The sequence below is a fragment of the Botrytis porri genome (assembly GCF_014898465.1).
Source record: "Botrytis porri strain MUCL 3234 chromosome Unknown BPOR_001, whole genome shotgun sequence".
In the NCBI taxonomy this organism is placed as follows: domain Eukaryota; kingdom Fungi; phylum Ascomycota; class Leotiomycetes; order Helotiales; family Sclerotiniaceae; genus Botrytis; species Botrytis porri.
In genome coordinates this window covers 3,489,938-3,504,822 of record NW_024066075.1, presented here as the reverse complement: position 1 = coordinate 3,504,822, position 14,885 = coordinate 3,489,938, and the positions used below count along the sequence as shown (strand labels likewise).

General features: G+C 41.7%; 5 protein-coding genes across 5 annotated transcripts; 3 read left to right on the top strand and 2 right to left on the bottom strand.

The window, feature by feature from the left end:
- Positions 1 to 468: 468 nt before the first annotated feature.
- EAF01_000948 (uncharacterized protein) lies at positions 469 to 3,351 on the top strand (the record flags this gene model as incomplete). The annotated part of the gene is made up of 1 exon (XM_038909198.1): positions 469 to 3,351. The coding sequence occupies one exon, from the start codon at positions 469 to 471 to the stop codon at positions 3,349 to 3,351; it is 2,883 nt and encodes a 960-aa protein (XP_038776104.1).
- A 753-nt stretch (positions 3,352 to 4,104) lies between these two features.
- On the top strand, positions 4,105 to 5,488 carry EAF01_000947 (uncharacterized protein; the record flags this gene model as incomplete). Its single annotated transcript, XM_038909197.1, has 4 exons — positions 4,105 to 4,146; positions 4,446 to 4,535; positions 4,627 to 5,427; positions 5,483 to 5,488. The coding sequence occupies 4 exons, from the start codon at positions 4,105 to 4,107 to the stop codon at positions 5,486 to 5,488; spliced, it is 939 nt and encodes a 312-aa protein (XP_038776103.1).
- A 354-nt stretch (positions 5,489 to 5,842) lies between these two features.
- EAF01_000946 (uncharacterized protein) lies at positions 5,843 to 6,755 on the bottom strand (the record flags this gene model as incomplete). The annotated part of the gene is made up of 3 exons (XM_038909196.1): positions 5,843 to 6,147; positions 6,210 to 6,336; positions 6,561 to 6,755. The coding sequence occupies 3 exons, from the start codon at positions 6,753 to 6,755 to the stop codon at positions 5,843 to 5,845; spliced, it is 627 nt and encodes a 208-aa protein (XP_038776102.1).
- A 3,303-nt stretch (positions 6,756 to 10,058) lies between these two features.
- EAF01_000945 (uncharacterized protein) lies at positions 10,059 to 10,647 on the top strand (the record flags this gene model as incomplete). Its single annotated transcript, XM_038909195.1, has 2 exons — positions 10,059 to 10,497; positions 10,553 to 10,647. 2 exons carry the CDS (start codon positions 10,059 to 10,061, stop codon positions 10,645 to 10,647), a joined length of 534 nt encoding a protein of 177 aa, XP_038776101.1.
- Positions 10,648 to 11,333: 686 nt separating this feature from the next.
- Positions 11,334 to 12,407, bottom strand: EAF01_000944 (uncharacterized protein; the record flags this gene model as incomplete). Its single annotated transcript, XM_038909194.1, has 2 exons — positions 11,334 to 11,400; positions 11,455 to 12,407. 2 exons carry the CDS (start codon positions 12,405 to 12,407, stop codon positions 11,334 to 11,336), a joined length of 1,020 nt encoding a protein of 339 aa, XP_038776100.1.
- Positions 12,408 to 14,885: the final 2,478 nt, after the last annotated feature.

The following is a 14,885-nucleotide window of genomic DNA, read 5'->3' as shown; positions in this document are numbered from 1 at the left end:
GAAAGGAAACCAGGGTTTCCTTCCTTTCCTTCCGTCCATTCATTCATCCAACAAGCACCGGAATAAAGCGACCCATCTGGTAAGTTTTCAGGTCTTGGTTTAAATACCACTATCCTTTGTGTTTTTCCTTTTGACACTCCATTTTCATGTACAAAAGGGCTTTTGAGATTCAGAGGCCATTTCCTTGTTTAAAGTTATTCCAATGTTTCGAAAGCGCTTATTGTTATGTCAAAAGGACAGTTCCGACAAGTTCGCCATTCTAACTTAGATAGCATCATATCTTCACTAAAATATTTGGGCTGAATTCACCTACTTCAACGTAATTCCGCAATTTCTGCTAAATAGCCAACTTCAAAGGCTGAGTTGAAGGAAACTTTATTCGTGAGTATAATTGTCCCTGAACGCATGTCATTTGGCTAAACCTTATCTAGGTCCCCGAGCATGATACAATCGGAATAACTCTTCGAGATGCTGTCCCAGCTCACCACCTCGGTCTCGCAGACCACATCTCCTCTGATTCGATATGGATCTATTTCTACCTCTGTCAATCTACTCCGAATCACGAATCATAGTTGGCACAATGCACAAGGTTTGTTGTCGAACCGAGGTCCGCACAATCAAACACGAGCATTTCGAATGGGTTATTGGTCTTCATACCTTGATCATGGATTTGAAAAAGAGCTTAATCGCCGCCAACGACTCTTAAAACAGAAATGTGCTGAGGCCGAAAGCGTTAAGCGTGATGAGCGTATTCCGGATTACAAACGTGCCATGCATAACTTCATGCGCAGCAAAACAATCTATTTTTCGCCTGCCCGCTCCAAGTACACATTCAAAGCCGATGTTGAAGGCGCGGATGGTGGTGTGGAATCAATCCGATTATCGCAAGCTGACGAAGCATACTGGAGAAATCTCAAGTCAAAAAACCAATTGGACAATGAATTCGAGCTGGAAGATGAGAACTACCATATAGATCCAATCACAAATCGAAAGGTGTTCAACAATGAAAAGGCTGTAAAGATTCCAGTAACTAAGTTTAAGGGATATCGTCAGCGATTTCAAAATTTAGTCCCGCCAGATGATGCCACTCAAGCTGATATTGATGCCTACAACAAACCATTCATGTACAATGAACCTGATGGAAAATTCCCCGAGAAACCTGACTCTGTACGAGAATCTCTCAAGGAATACGATAGTAAACTTGGATACAAGGCATATCTCCATAACGAACCGGACGGACAACCGCCACAAAAGGCAGATCCAATACAAGAAGGACTCAAAGATTACGATAGTTGTGCATCTTACAACGCTTTTCGATATAGAGAGCCTGATGGAAAGCTGCCAGAGCAACCAGATTGTGTTCAGGAATCATTGAAAGATTATGATTCACACACGACTTATGGCTTCTTCCGTCACAATGAACCAGATGGAAAGTTGCCTGAAAAGCCAGATTCGGTTCGAGAAAGTTTAAAAGATTACGATGCAGATACTTCTTACGGATCATTTCGATATAATGAGCCGGACGGAAAATTTCCTGAGAAGCCAGATACAGTACAAGAATCGTTGAAGGAATATGATACAAGCAATTCATATGGGTCCTTTCGATATAACGAGCCGGATGGAAAACTCCCCGAAAAGCCAGATTCAGTTCGAGAAAGTTTGAAAGATTATGATGCTGATACTTCTTATGGATCGTTTCGTTATAATGAGCCCGATGGAAAGTTTCCTGAGAGCCCTGATAAGACACGTGAAGCATTGAAGGAGTATGATCAGAAGCAAGCAAAAATCACCCAACATCCTAGCTCCGATAAAGATGTAGAAACAAAACCTTCGCTGTCCTCCAGATTCTCGCGCAAATACCCTGAGTCAGATAGGAGAGAAGATCTTGATCTGCTTCGAGCAAGTGACATTCGCGCTGCTTCGGGCATCATCAAGAGTACAAAGAAAGAAACTCCCGAAGAGAAGTCCACTAAGAGAGAGCAACTGGAGAAAGCTTTTGAGGAAGCGCATCAAAATGTGATTAAGTATGCTCAAGAAATTGCCTCGGAGCAAAAATTGAAAGGACAGACACAGACCAAGATACAGGAAATCTCCGGTCCCTCTGTCTCCAAGACTGGAGAACTTTCTGAGACACTTGACCAAAAGGATCATAAGTATGTAGGGCAAGTCGAGAAACGAAAAGTCACAGGAAACTTTGTTCGGGATTTTCCAGAAGAATTTGAGAAATCTTGGACACAACAAAAAGACGGCGCAGGCGAATTGATGCCAGCAGTGTCTAAAGATGCTTGGGGTTATGACAAGTCACCCAAGGGACTGGAGCTTTCTTATTCAATGGAGGTCAAGCAATCTGTTCAAAAGGCCGAGAAGGAATATATCGAAGGTCTTGGCTCGAAAGAAGCATTTTCTCGAAACCCAAACACACCAAGACTTCAAACATCTTTGGATCGATCTGTGACAAAATCAACATCTCTTCAGCCTAATTTGGCCAAAACAGTAGCAGAAATTGATCCGTACTCGAAGGTACCTCAAGGCTTAGAGACGTCGTTTAAAGAGGAATGCGCAAACCAAGGCGAAGGAGATTTTTCGGTATATGTTTCATCTTATGGAAAGCCCAGAAAACAATCTGGCAAGGACAAAGATCTAGTTCGCGAAATCCGAGGAATCTATGAAGATACTTATGGAAAGATTGGCTCCCAACATCGCCAAATACCTGCAAGCGATGCACCAGCTACAAGTTCACCTGGAGAAAAGCCCGCGTCGGGCCCTGAGCCAACCACTTATAAGGTTTTAGCTTATGATTCGACAATGCAGTCTATTAACATTGCTGAAACGACATCTATTGTGACTGATACAGCATCAGCTCTAACTCCTGCAGAAGTTCTTCTTCGATTGTCTAACCCTGCAAAATTCTTTCCACACTTCCAACCATTGCAGGCTGAGGGCTATGAAATTGTATCCGGAAGTGGTGACGTTCTTGTATTCCGCAAAGTACGATCAGCCAGACGCTTGTCCTCGCAGGCTGATTTGAAGAATAACACAATAAATCCGATAGACGGTATGCAGGTGCCAACAGCGCGATTCGCCAGTCCTACAGGTTTCGTAAATCATGATCTACCAGAATCGGCAGAACCACCATTCAAATCAAATATTGACGTTCGACGTGAAGAACCGGTATTCAGTGGTAAATCTTCCTGGAAAGATCATTCGGAAGTTAAGAGCAAGAAGCCTGGCAAGGCAAAGAGAGTTTTATTAGGCGGTGCCATTGTCGGCAGTGGATGCTATGCGATTGGCGTCGTAACAGAATTCTTCAGAACTGGAGGCGTGGATGGAAAGGGACCGCAGGGATTTTGAAATCCGAGATGATATTGGGTGTTATTAAGGAGTTATCTGGTGGCATATCAGCTTTATAGTCTGTTCTTATATGATGAAGGGGAAGGATAGGAGTTTTCGGCAACGGAGTTTTCGATGTTATTTGAGTTGATAAGCATTGGTGTTATGGGGAGGATGGATATGCATTGCTAGCCAAGTCACTTCTTTTCCATTTACATAAGCTATTGTTCCCTCCTTCCTAGCTGCATCTCTAGATCATATGCCACTCGATCTGATACTGATATTATTGTTTTATGTGACGATTGGATTTTGTATAGTAATATGCATGTCCATGTTTTGAGTGTCTGGTAGACAATAAGGGGAGTTTCTCTGTTTGAACTAGGAAATCCATAAAAAGAAGAATTGTGTGCATGGAGAGGAGGAAAGTCTCTCTAATAAACAAATTTTAACTTTTACTGTGCAGCAACACCCCACTACCCCGAAGTGGGGGTATTGTGAATCACGTGTATCATTTCTGCCCAGTCAACGCACGATTGACCGCCTTGAATCTCTTAGTCATGATCAGTAACTCCAACATTCCAATCACTCCGACCTGGTTTCTTAATCTTTCATCATTCACTATCTGATTTATGTACAGAATTATCAACTTAAAGGTCTGAATCACTTCTATCATTATTTTGACAGACAATTGTATTCTTGGTGCATTCCCTCTGTGTGAATAGGGGTGTCAGAAAGAGAAGGATTGCATTTGGGTCGTAGTGAAAGGTTGCCAAAATGACGGACAAAACGGCAAAGTACAAGACGGAGATCCAGCAGGTCAGTTAGCTGCTCCTTTGTTGGAATAGTCATGTTTGATTTCTTTATTGGCGATACCTTGGGTATTGGCGATGGGCTTGGGTTGGGGAGGAGGATTATGAGGCTACATCAAGTGATTGTTGGCGGTGAGGTGTTCGCTCCCCAGTCATAGTGAATATGTTTTTGCGAGGTGTTCGCCTGTAGGCTTCTTTGATGGTTGAAATAATTTTGATTCTTGTAAATAGCTTTGAAGAAAGCAAATTATTGATAGCATGGCTTCGAAAATGGCTAACGCTAGGGTTCTTCGTTGGTTTGCACAGATGATGTATGTTTCTGGAGAAACAGCAGAAGCATCATCTGAGACTACGGGTATGATAGAGGAGATAGTTCGACAGCAAGTTATTGAAATGGTTAGTGGATCTCTTTAGGCTTACTCCTCTCGTCTCTCGGGATTCTTCCTTTTTCTCCAATAATCTAATCACATGACCCTAACTATTCCAGCTTCGTCAATGTACTGAACAAGCATCCCGTCGCGGTAGTCGTTCAATATCAACCGACGATTTAATCTTTCTAATTCGACACGACCAAGCTAAAGTCTCTCGTCTCCGAACCTTTCTTTCCTGGAAAGACGTCCGTAAAAACGTCAAAGACTCAGACGAAAAAGGCGGCGACGCAGACATCGGAGCCGGTGACGAACCCGTCGGAGCCAATGCCCCCATCCCAGATACCACAAAGAAAAACAAGAAAGCCAAAGTTGGTCTCCCATGGGAAGTCCCCTCGTTATACAGCCAAGAAGTACCAGAGCGCGAAGACGAAGAAGATGAAGACGAGGAAGAAATGAATTACGCAACTCTACAACGTCTCAAGAAAGCCGATGAACGTACCAAGGCCATGACGAAGGAAGAGTATGTTACCTGGTCTGAATATCGTCAAGCTTCATTTACCTTTCGTAAAGGAAAGCGATTTAAGGAATGGGCTGGTTTTGGCGTCGTCACGGATTCAAAACCCAACGATGATATTGTCGATATTCTCGGGTTTTTGACTTTTGAAATCGTGCAAACGTTGACGGAAGAAGCTTTGAAAATTAAAGAACAAGAAGATTTAGGCAAGGAAAAGAGCGGCGGTGAGCAAACCGGCAAGAAGCGAAAAGTACAAGGATTGTTTGATCCGCCAAGTGAGGGGAGAACTCCGGTCGAAACGAGACACATTCAAGAGGCGTTTAGAAGATTACAGCAGAGACCAACGAAACAGAGAGCGATGTGTAACTTTACTAGAGGTTTGAATAGGACGCCTTTGAAATTGGTAAGTTGGTTTGGCGAGTTTCGGAGTGTGAGATGTGGTTACTAATGCTTGATAGTTCTAAATGTATCATCGGGACATTTACTTTTGAGGCGCGAGGCGTATGGAGACTTGGGAGACTTAGGAGACGTGGGAGAATTCTGGATGTTTGATATGGAGGCGTTGCGTACACTTCGGATTGGCATAGCAAATGGGAAACAACGTTGGTCGGTTCTGGGTACTGAGTGTTGGGGATGCCTTAATTTGTGCACTGCATAGGATATCATCAACGTGTCAGAAAGTATTATTGACATAATATTATGACAATATAGTTTAGAGAAACTTCCTCGCATTGCAATTGATTAATTAATTGATAGCATTATTCATAATACATCCCATCGCTAACTATAGGAACAGATAACTCATCTCTCCAACTGATTTACTGAACCATTCCCTGGCTAGTCCTCCAAGTCTGAATCTCACTCTCGCTAATTTCCCTCAACTTATTCACGCTCGCCGCCTTGCCCGTAATTACTCCCTGTGCAATCTCCGCTCCGCGCGCCAAAATACTCTTGCGCACAACGGCATATGTAGCTGTCTTGGCCTCGACCCTGATAACACCGATACGTGGATCGTTGGGACCGCCATCGTGGGTTCCATCGCCGAGATCGCCGAGCCAGGCTTTGAGGGCGGGGGAGTAGTATTTCTTGACTGTTTCGCGGTCGGTTTCGACGGTGGAGAGACCTGGGTGGGGGAGGTGGGGTTAGTTGGGGGGAATAAAGGAGGGGGAAAGGGGGAAAGCATACCGGAAACAGACGCCCATTCGCCAGAGGAATTCAAGAACGAGATGTTGATGTGGGAATCGGTGGCTAATTCATCGGTCTTTCCTGATTCGGTATTGGTGTGAAAGAGGAGAGTGGTTCCTCCGTTTTCCTGATTTTGGATGGTTAGTTTTGATTTGTTAGGAGGGGCATGATGATTTGGGGGAAGAAGGGAAGAGAAGAGTGTCATTCCAGGGGTTTAGACTAGCAGATCTGTTTGATGTGGTCTGAACCTTCGATATTGGGAGAGCTCCGAACTCCCCTCGAATAACTCCCTAGATATTCCAGCCCACCCAGAAAAAGAATACAACACGACACAATGAAGAAAGTACATACCTTAGCAGCAACCGCCATGCATCTGCTCACCAAGGCACCCGTCTTTCCATCCCTCGTCGTCATCATACCGAATTTGCACGCATCGATAAAGTCACTCAAATCCTCAACCTTCTCTTTCAAAGTAGGTGTATCGATGTTCTTGGCCTTATATGGGTCGGCCTCTTTAGAACCGGTATCTGCGTTGCTGAAAGACATTTTTGCGTGAGTTGTGGTAAAGTTGTGTTTGGGGATTGGGGATGGGTATTGGTATTGAGATTGAGATTGCGATTGCGATTGTGATTGTCTGGGAAGAGATGAGAGGATTAGTTTGTGGTTTTGGGGACGGGAAACTCTGGTGAGGAGACGGAGACGGAGACGGAGTGAGGATTGCATTGTATTTTGGGTTGTGTATGTATTGGGAAAGAGGTGAGGAGAAAGAGAGTACTTACAAAGCTTGTGTTTCTTGACGAGAGATTTAATTGTAGTAAAAAGGCAGAAAGTATCTAGATGATAGTAGAAGAGAGCAAATGGTAGATTTGGAGTAAAACCGTTTAAATAACCAAAGTCGTCATGTCATGGAAGGCAGATGTTTGTTACAAACAGGGCAACTGGGAGCTACCCCGCTTTAAGCTTAAGCATGGATCGGTTGAGGGGATCAACATCATACCATGACAAGACATGACATGACACGAGATCGGAAATGGCAATACGTCATCACAATCGCATTGCTTGACTAATCGATTTCTTGAGATTGCCATGCCTGCTTTGCCGTGGGAGATCGGGGTTCATCGGATAGATAGATACCGGTAGATAGATAGATAGATAGACACGTGGATTTGTGGGTATGGGCTGCTGGGTGTGGTGACTATGGTTTGCTGGGTGTGGTGACTACCTATGGTTTGCAGGGAGTTTGGAGTTAAGGCTTCATCCGCATTCCCGAGGGTGGATATATTTATATGGGAGGCTGTATGGAGTATGGTTATTGTATTATTCCAATTGACCCCTTTTACGGGAAAAGTACAAGTATATCGTGCATCTCAAATCGTTTCGACATCGATACATTCCAAGGTTGATGAGTCTGGACCTTGACTTGATCTTGTGTTCATCTGGCATGCGGTGAGGACTCGGATCTACATGTGATGTCATTGTGGCTGTACCCTTCCAAGGTTAGCTTAAGTGGGTGTGGCGGTAGTGGCGCACAATCGTCACGTAGGTCCACGGGTTGGTAGGTAATTACCGTGGACATCATAGCTTACCTAGGTACCTAACCTACCTACTAGGAGCTTTTCAAAATTCAGACCTCACTGGATAGAGCTATGGAAACATTACATTACATTACATTACATTATGTCGTCCAGATTTCCACATTGGGGAACCCCCCAAGTTCCTGTATAGTACCTAGGTAATTCAAGGAAAGTTTAATTTGATCATCTTCTTCAGATTGTCATCTGAAGAAGGAAACCGGTCGACTACCTAGCTGCTTTGAAGAGAACAAAAAGCTGGGAGCAATACGCTTCTAGACATCATTCAACCCCGACTAGAAAAATATCCTTAACATCAATCAATCCTTCTTCGCTTATAGAATTATCTCATTCTTCGCGATATGACCCATTACCCCTTTGCATCGCTTCCTTGCTCTACGTCAATTCTCCACTTGCCCACTATGCTTCGATCAAATCGGAAGGTCTCGACTCCTTAGAGCCAAAGGATGTAGCTGGAAACCCCGCAATGCTACTATTGACAAATATCATATCTTGAGATGCCAATCATGATATCCTCCAAGATCATGTGAGTGGCTCAATAGCTGAAAGCGAAGCCACTACACAAGGATACAAGAGAGTGTTCTCGGCTCAGAATCAGATAAGTTTACTACAACATTCTTTGCCAGTTTAGCGTGTAGTCTATCGAAAATGGAGTCTACAGATTGAGGTTTCATCTGCAACTCAAGAAGCAAGGCTTGACAGTTGACAGAGTAGTTCCATTTTGATAATCTCCCGAAATGTTCTCCATCATTCGATACTATTGGAATATGATTGGACTAGATTACTGCGGCACTTCGAAATTCAGAGCAGCCATCATTGTCAGTCTTAATTTCGATAGGTACTTGACTTTTTGGAAATGCAAGTCGCACGCTCGGGTTGCAATCATCTGGTGAAGGGTGACATCAAGCCTTTTCAAGAGCCATAAATCTAAGCCGCTTGACTTGTTTCGAGGGTTATTCTTTTGAAGCTATATTTGCAACGTCTCGAGCTCGATGATATGGCACCCTCGTCAAGAACTAAACTCCGATTGCTTTCAAGAAGAAAAAGGTCCAGAGGCTCGTGATTGGTATTTCGACGGTACACCATGTTGAGTTTCCTTTCAAAGGAGGATTCAGGGCCACAGAATCTGGGATAATACTGGAAGAAGATGCGAAGGATTTCATCGTCATCTTTCATCCCAATCTCAGTATCATAAGCGCATCCATTTCTACGCCATTCAATTTCATAGACTGCATCTCTCTCAAGAATGTATCGTCATGTACGACGTACAACTCCTCTCAATACCATTCCTTCCCGTACGTAATTACAGTTTTGGAATTGAATGGCGTCCGTAGACTTCGAGGTCGAAGCGAAATTATGCGACTGAATTGAAAAGTACTAATTCCACCATTCCTACGTGAATAAAGGGTTGAAGAAAAGTCGCACATTGAGATTGAGTGTTTTTCCCCGCTGTGTACACGCGACGGAAAGATATCTCGACAACTATGAACAAATGTTATGAAAGGAGATAGGGCTGCAGCAGAGAAGCAACGACGAGAATTCAACGCCGTTGAATCATATAATCTGCCTGGAATTACGATGATATATTCATTTGTATCGTCGAACATCAGTCTGCGTTGATACAACATTTTAGTGCTAAAAATGACACGACTCACGAAAGAGGCATAGTTGTACAACTTGAATTCTACTGGAAGGATTTCGCAGCTCGGCCTTTCGCTCTTACGATATTAATCACCAATTCGCCTCGGCATAATTGGTTTGATGGTAAGATCTTACATGCGTATGAGAAAGTTCTCATAAATGGGCTTCAGGTGGGGGCCAAATACCTTCATCGTCCTTCTGGTATCTCAGGTACAGCTGCAGCACATCATCTTCACGTATACTTTCGCCCTTTCGGCTTTCAGCTGATGGACTCTCCTTAATAATCGTTGATGTAGATTCGGACAATTGTTACGAGGTAGCAAAATTGTACCGTGACAGTAGGCAGAGTAAGATTGTTGGGTGTTTCGTGAATGGCTTCACATTTGGTATAAGTAGAATGAATACCATTTCCTTGGCTTTTTTTAATCATCACTCCATATGTTCCTATTTCTAAATACCAATCTCCTATACAAAACAAACTTATCAAGACGACAAATTTCCAAAACGTTCAAGAACGTCCTCAGATCTTTCACCAGCACCAACAATAAAGCTTGCACTTGAAATCCAAACTCAGCCTAGCACTACCGTTCCCTCCAACTCTACTTCAGCAGCCACAATGTCTACCATCCCACCACCCCGCGCCGTAGTGACCTCACACACCGCCTCCGGCACCGCCATTATTCCTTCGGATTCTCAACTTCCCCTATTCCATCCTTTTGGTCCTTTGGCCTCAGGTTTCACGACCATTCACACTCTTCCTTCTCTTCCTTCTCTTCCTTCTCTTCCTGCCTCTTTGATTGCCCCTATCAACCCCAATTCCGAACCATCTATCCCTCGTCCCTCTCCTGCTGGTTTGGTAGTTTGTACAACTGATTTTCCACCCCATTATGTTACCCCCACTCATCGGACCATAACCTGTGACTACATGATTGTCATAAAAGGTGAGATTGTCCTACGTGTTGATGAGGGAAAGGAAACCATTCTGAAAGAGGGAGATATGTGTGTTCAGAGAGTCACAATGCATACTTGGGAAAACAGAACCGAGGAATGGTGTCGTAAGTTTGATTTTGCTTGGAATGTTTTAGGGTAACGAGACTGATTGTGGAATAGGCTGCGTGTGTGTTATGGCTGGTGGCGAAAAGATTGTCATGGCGGATGGAAAGGTGTTGGAACAAAGTTATACTGCGCCAAAGCCCAAGAATTAGGCAGATGACTGGATGGGTTTCATCCTAGAAGGTGTGGCGATGATTGGGTGGTGGTAGAGGAGAATAGCATTGTGAGAGCATTACGTCGCAGGATAGAAGGTTCTGTTCATGGTGTTTGGGGAAAATAACTTTGCTTTTCTAAGGTGCAGATCATACATCATTGCAACTGGCACATTTGATCATCAAGCAATACCACTATGATATTTTCATCACGTTTGTTTATTGCATTTGGTTTTAGGATCCAACACCTTAGGGGAGCACATGGTTGATTAAAGATGTTTTTTTTTCTTTAAAAAATATATGAGGTGTATGCAACACCTTGCCTACTATATTGACCTATCCGTTACTTTCTTCAACTCTGGATCGAGCGGTATTGTTGCAATTTGTATGGAGATTCGTATTTTGAATGGTATTGATAATGTTCTTTCTGTCGCATCGTAACGCAGAGACGTGCAACATTAAGTAACGATGCAGATCCACAACGTACACTTTCAAGTGATTGTTGGAAGCGATATTGTAATGATGCTAATAATGTGCGGATTCTCTCTTTCGGGATTCCTCATGGAACGCGAGAATCTTATTCTAAGGACTGTTCGAATCGAGTGCATGAAGGAGCATGTCCCACCAATATTTGGTGGTACTGAAGTTGTGATCAAGGCGTCGCGAATTTGGGTCTTGTAAAACATCTATACATATCTTGGCTGTGCAAGACGATGGCCTTCAGCAAGGAGTTCTTCTGCGGTAAAGGAGCTTCTTTTAATGCGTTAGCCTCTTGAGTCTTGATCCTTTAAATGCGCTCCAACTCACTCTTCTTCTTCTCCTTCCTCCTTAATGTCATCCTTCATCTCTTCGTCTTCGTCTTCGTCTTCATCATTCTCTTTGTTATCTTCCGCATCTTCATCTTCATCACCATCATCATCTGCAATACTCTCTGTATCTTCCTCGATATCCTTGGTATCCTCTTCCGAACTACTCCCAATCTCCTCATCCGAGCTAGAATCTTCCTCAAGAATAGCCTCATTTACGAGGTACTTCTTCAGATTTCTAGACTTCCACGGAGCCGCCATTGATGTCTTACCTCGAGCGACTTCAACCGACAATTTGTGGATTTGCTCAGCAACATATCCACCACTATGAATCAGTCTCCGAAAATTCGAATCCCTAAACCCCACAAACACAATCACATCCATAATAAACTTCAACATCGGTTTATTTCCCCAATACACGGTCCCATTTTCCACCGCGCACCCACGCGCCCTATCACCCGTAAAATCCACCTGATCCCAACACCTCTTCAACGTCGTCGCATCAAACCCAAAATACTTAATAATCACCAAGGCATGATTATTCTCCGACGCCTTCGCACACAGCGCTCTCATGACATCATTCTGAAATCTGGGCGCCCGGAACGCCTCTCCAAATACCCACAAATCCCACACCATCACGCCCTCAATATCGATATTTCCAGTGTACAGCCATTTTCCAGAATGATCCATGAGATCGCTTACGCGGGAGCGAAACATGTTGACTTCGAATTTGGACTGCGGTTCGCCGAGACAGTCGTGGATGCTGAGGGATTGGTTGGGAGCGTGTTTGTCGAGGGGTTTGAAGCGGGTGGAGATGGCTTTTAGGATGGTGAGGGGCCAGTGCGTGGTGATGGGAGTGTGGTTTTGGAGGTAGCTGATTGAGACCATGTTGCCGCGGAGGAGGTCGGAGAGGAACTCGGGAGGGTTTTCTTCGATGACCTTGGAGAGGACCATTTTGCTGGATGGGGGAGTGTTTGGCAGTTGGAAGTTGGGAATAGTTCGAGGATGAAGTTGTAGAGAGAAGAAGGGAAAAGAAGAGAAACGGCGAGAGGAGAAGAAAATACCCTCATGAAAACCTTTCTCAGTTACCCCGCTTTGGAAGATTAGTTGATGGAGATGAAGTTTCATGAATTCACTTTGTGAAACCGGGCTATTCACTGCTCGAATTCACTATTGGAATTTAGATTTGAGAAATGAACAGAACAGAACACAGATCAACTTTTTCTAATGTTGATTATCACATTTGTTTTCTTGCTCGAGGGTATGATGAGATGATGGATTGTTATTTTTTGTGTTTCTAAATAGTTGTACGTTTTTCTTTAAGAGGGTGCTTTTGTTGTTTGTGGTTATTTCTCGTTTTGTGTGATTTAATTCATCGTTCCCGCATTGTAATTATTGAAGTAGTGATGACATTGAGTTTTTTTCTTACATATTATTCAATGTAGTGTTCAACTCCTTTGCTAGTAATCTGACTTCACATATTCACATCCTTTCTTGTTTTGTTACTAGCCACAATAATGGTTCTTTAAACTATTAATACATTCAACTTTATTATCTAAAATTCTGCAATTTGTTCGTTATTAGCTATACTTCTCTTCTATGAAATAGTCTTAGGGCAACAGTCAGATGTACTGATTTTCTACTATTTCATATGATGAACTTTTCGAAACTCCTTGGTTATTCTACTTCCTGATATTGTCTATTTGCTTGAAATCTCTAACTCTTTCAATAAATTCAATAAATAGAGAACGAGATAGATAAACAAACTCTAACAATCTTGAAAGTTCAGTTCAGAAGTTTTGGACTCCTTTGCACTTGATATTCGTTCAACTAAAACCAATGAGTTCAATAGACCTATTTATATTTCTAGAGCCTCTTCAAACAGAACGATTGTTTATTTGCATCCATCTTACATTCCATCTCGATAACTAGCATCACACCTCAACCCGAAGTCAAAGTTTAGTTTATGCGTAAGACAAGTTCTTAACCTATCGTCCATGAACACATTTTATTCCAGGAGAAATCACACTTAGCGAAAACCCCCCCTCTCATGAATTCACAATCTCGGTAAACAAAAACGTCACGACATCTCCTCTAAACTTCCCAGGCTCCCTAAGCTCCTTAGAATCCGAGTACATTTTTCTTTCATAACTTCACAGAGTAAAATACTACGGTTTAAAAGTACATAATTATTAAAGCTCAAGAAGAAGATTTTTTCAAATCACTGAGCTTGAATCATTATTTATTTTTTCCCCTTGAAAAGTTATGTTATATGAAAAATCAACTCCTTCGAGATCGCATAAACACACATATGCGCATACTGTTCTTGTATCTAAACTAGCATACAGATATCAAAGCTAAAAAGCAGCGAGAGTTGAAGATATACAACAAGATGGTATATCGTAACGAGTAATTTGAATTATACAAGGAGATGATCCCGAAGCTAAGCGATGGAGATTACTAGACGGGAAACTATAGTTACTATTCCTGTAGTAGTAGATTTAGTACTTGACGAAGTGTTCACTTCGTTACTATAAGAGAATATTCAATACTTTCATAATATATTGAGAAAATTGTTGTTACAATATTAATCTGATTAATCTTATCTTTGTATCTGACGGGTATTTTATTCTTAAGGGACTTCATTGTTTTCGCTTAAACATATCATCTCTTTTTATATTAAAATTCTAAGATTATTCTTTTATCATTATATTCGAAACATATTTTCATATAGAAATTGATTATTACATTTTCTATTACGATTTATATGTAAATAAAAAGTATTCTTTTAATGAATTGATAATTTATATAAATTATAAGATTATATATTGAAAACATATAAAACCTAGCTGTCGGGACAATATCTTAGATATTCGTAATTAAAATTCCATCCTATATATATATCTTTTTACAGATTCTTTTTAATACTTATAAGGTCCCCTCAATCTTCATTGACATTCTAATTTGTTTTTATTGATTATATTATTATTAGGATTAAATTATACTTCAATTTTATTACTCCTTAAAAAATTTAATAATTTGTTGTTATTATTATTATATAAATCTAACGATTTATTGTTATCGTTATTTGACGATTTATTATTATTAATATCTAATAGTTTATCGATATTACTATCTAATAGCTTATCAATATTACTATCTAATAGCTCATCGCTATTACTATCAAAAAGATCTGAACTTTGTCTTTAGAGTCAGGATCTAGATCTAAAGATTATAAAAGTGATTCAAAACCTAACATTTATAGCTCTCGTACTACCTTGAATTTAATACCTAGAGAATGCTTATATAAGAAAGCAGCTGTATATTCAATAAGAAGCGGTCTACTTAATAACATTGAGACATATAGTAGTATATTATAGTCCTTATTTCTATCGTTATTACTTGATTCTAATATGTAATTGTACTTAACGT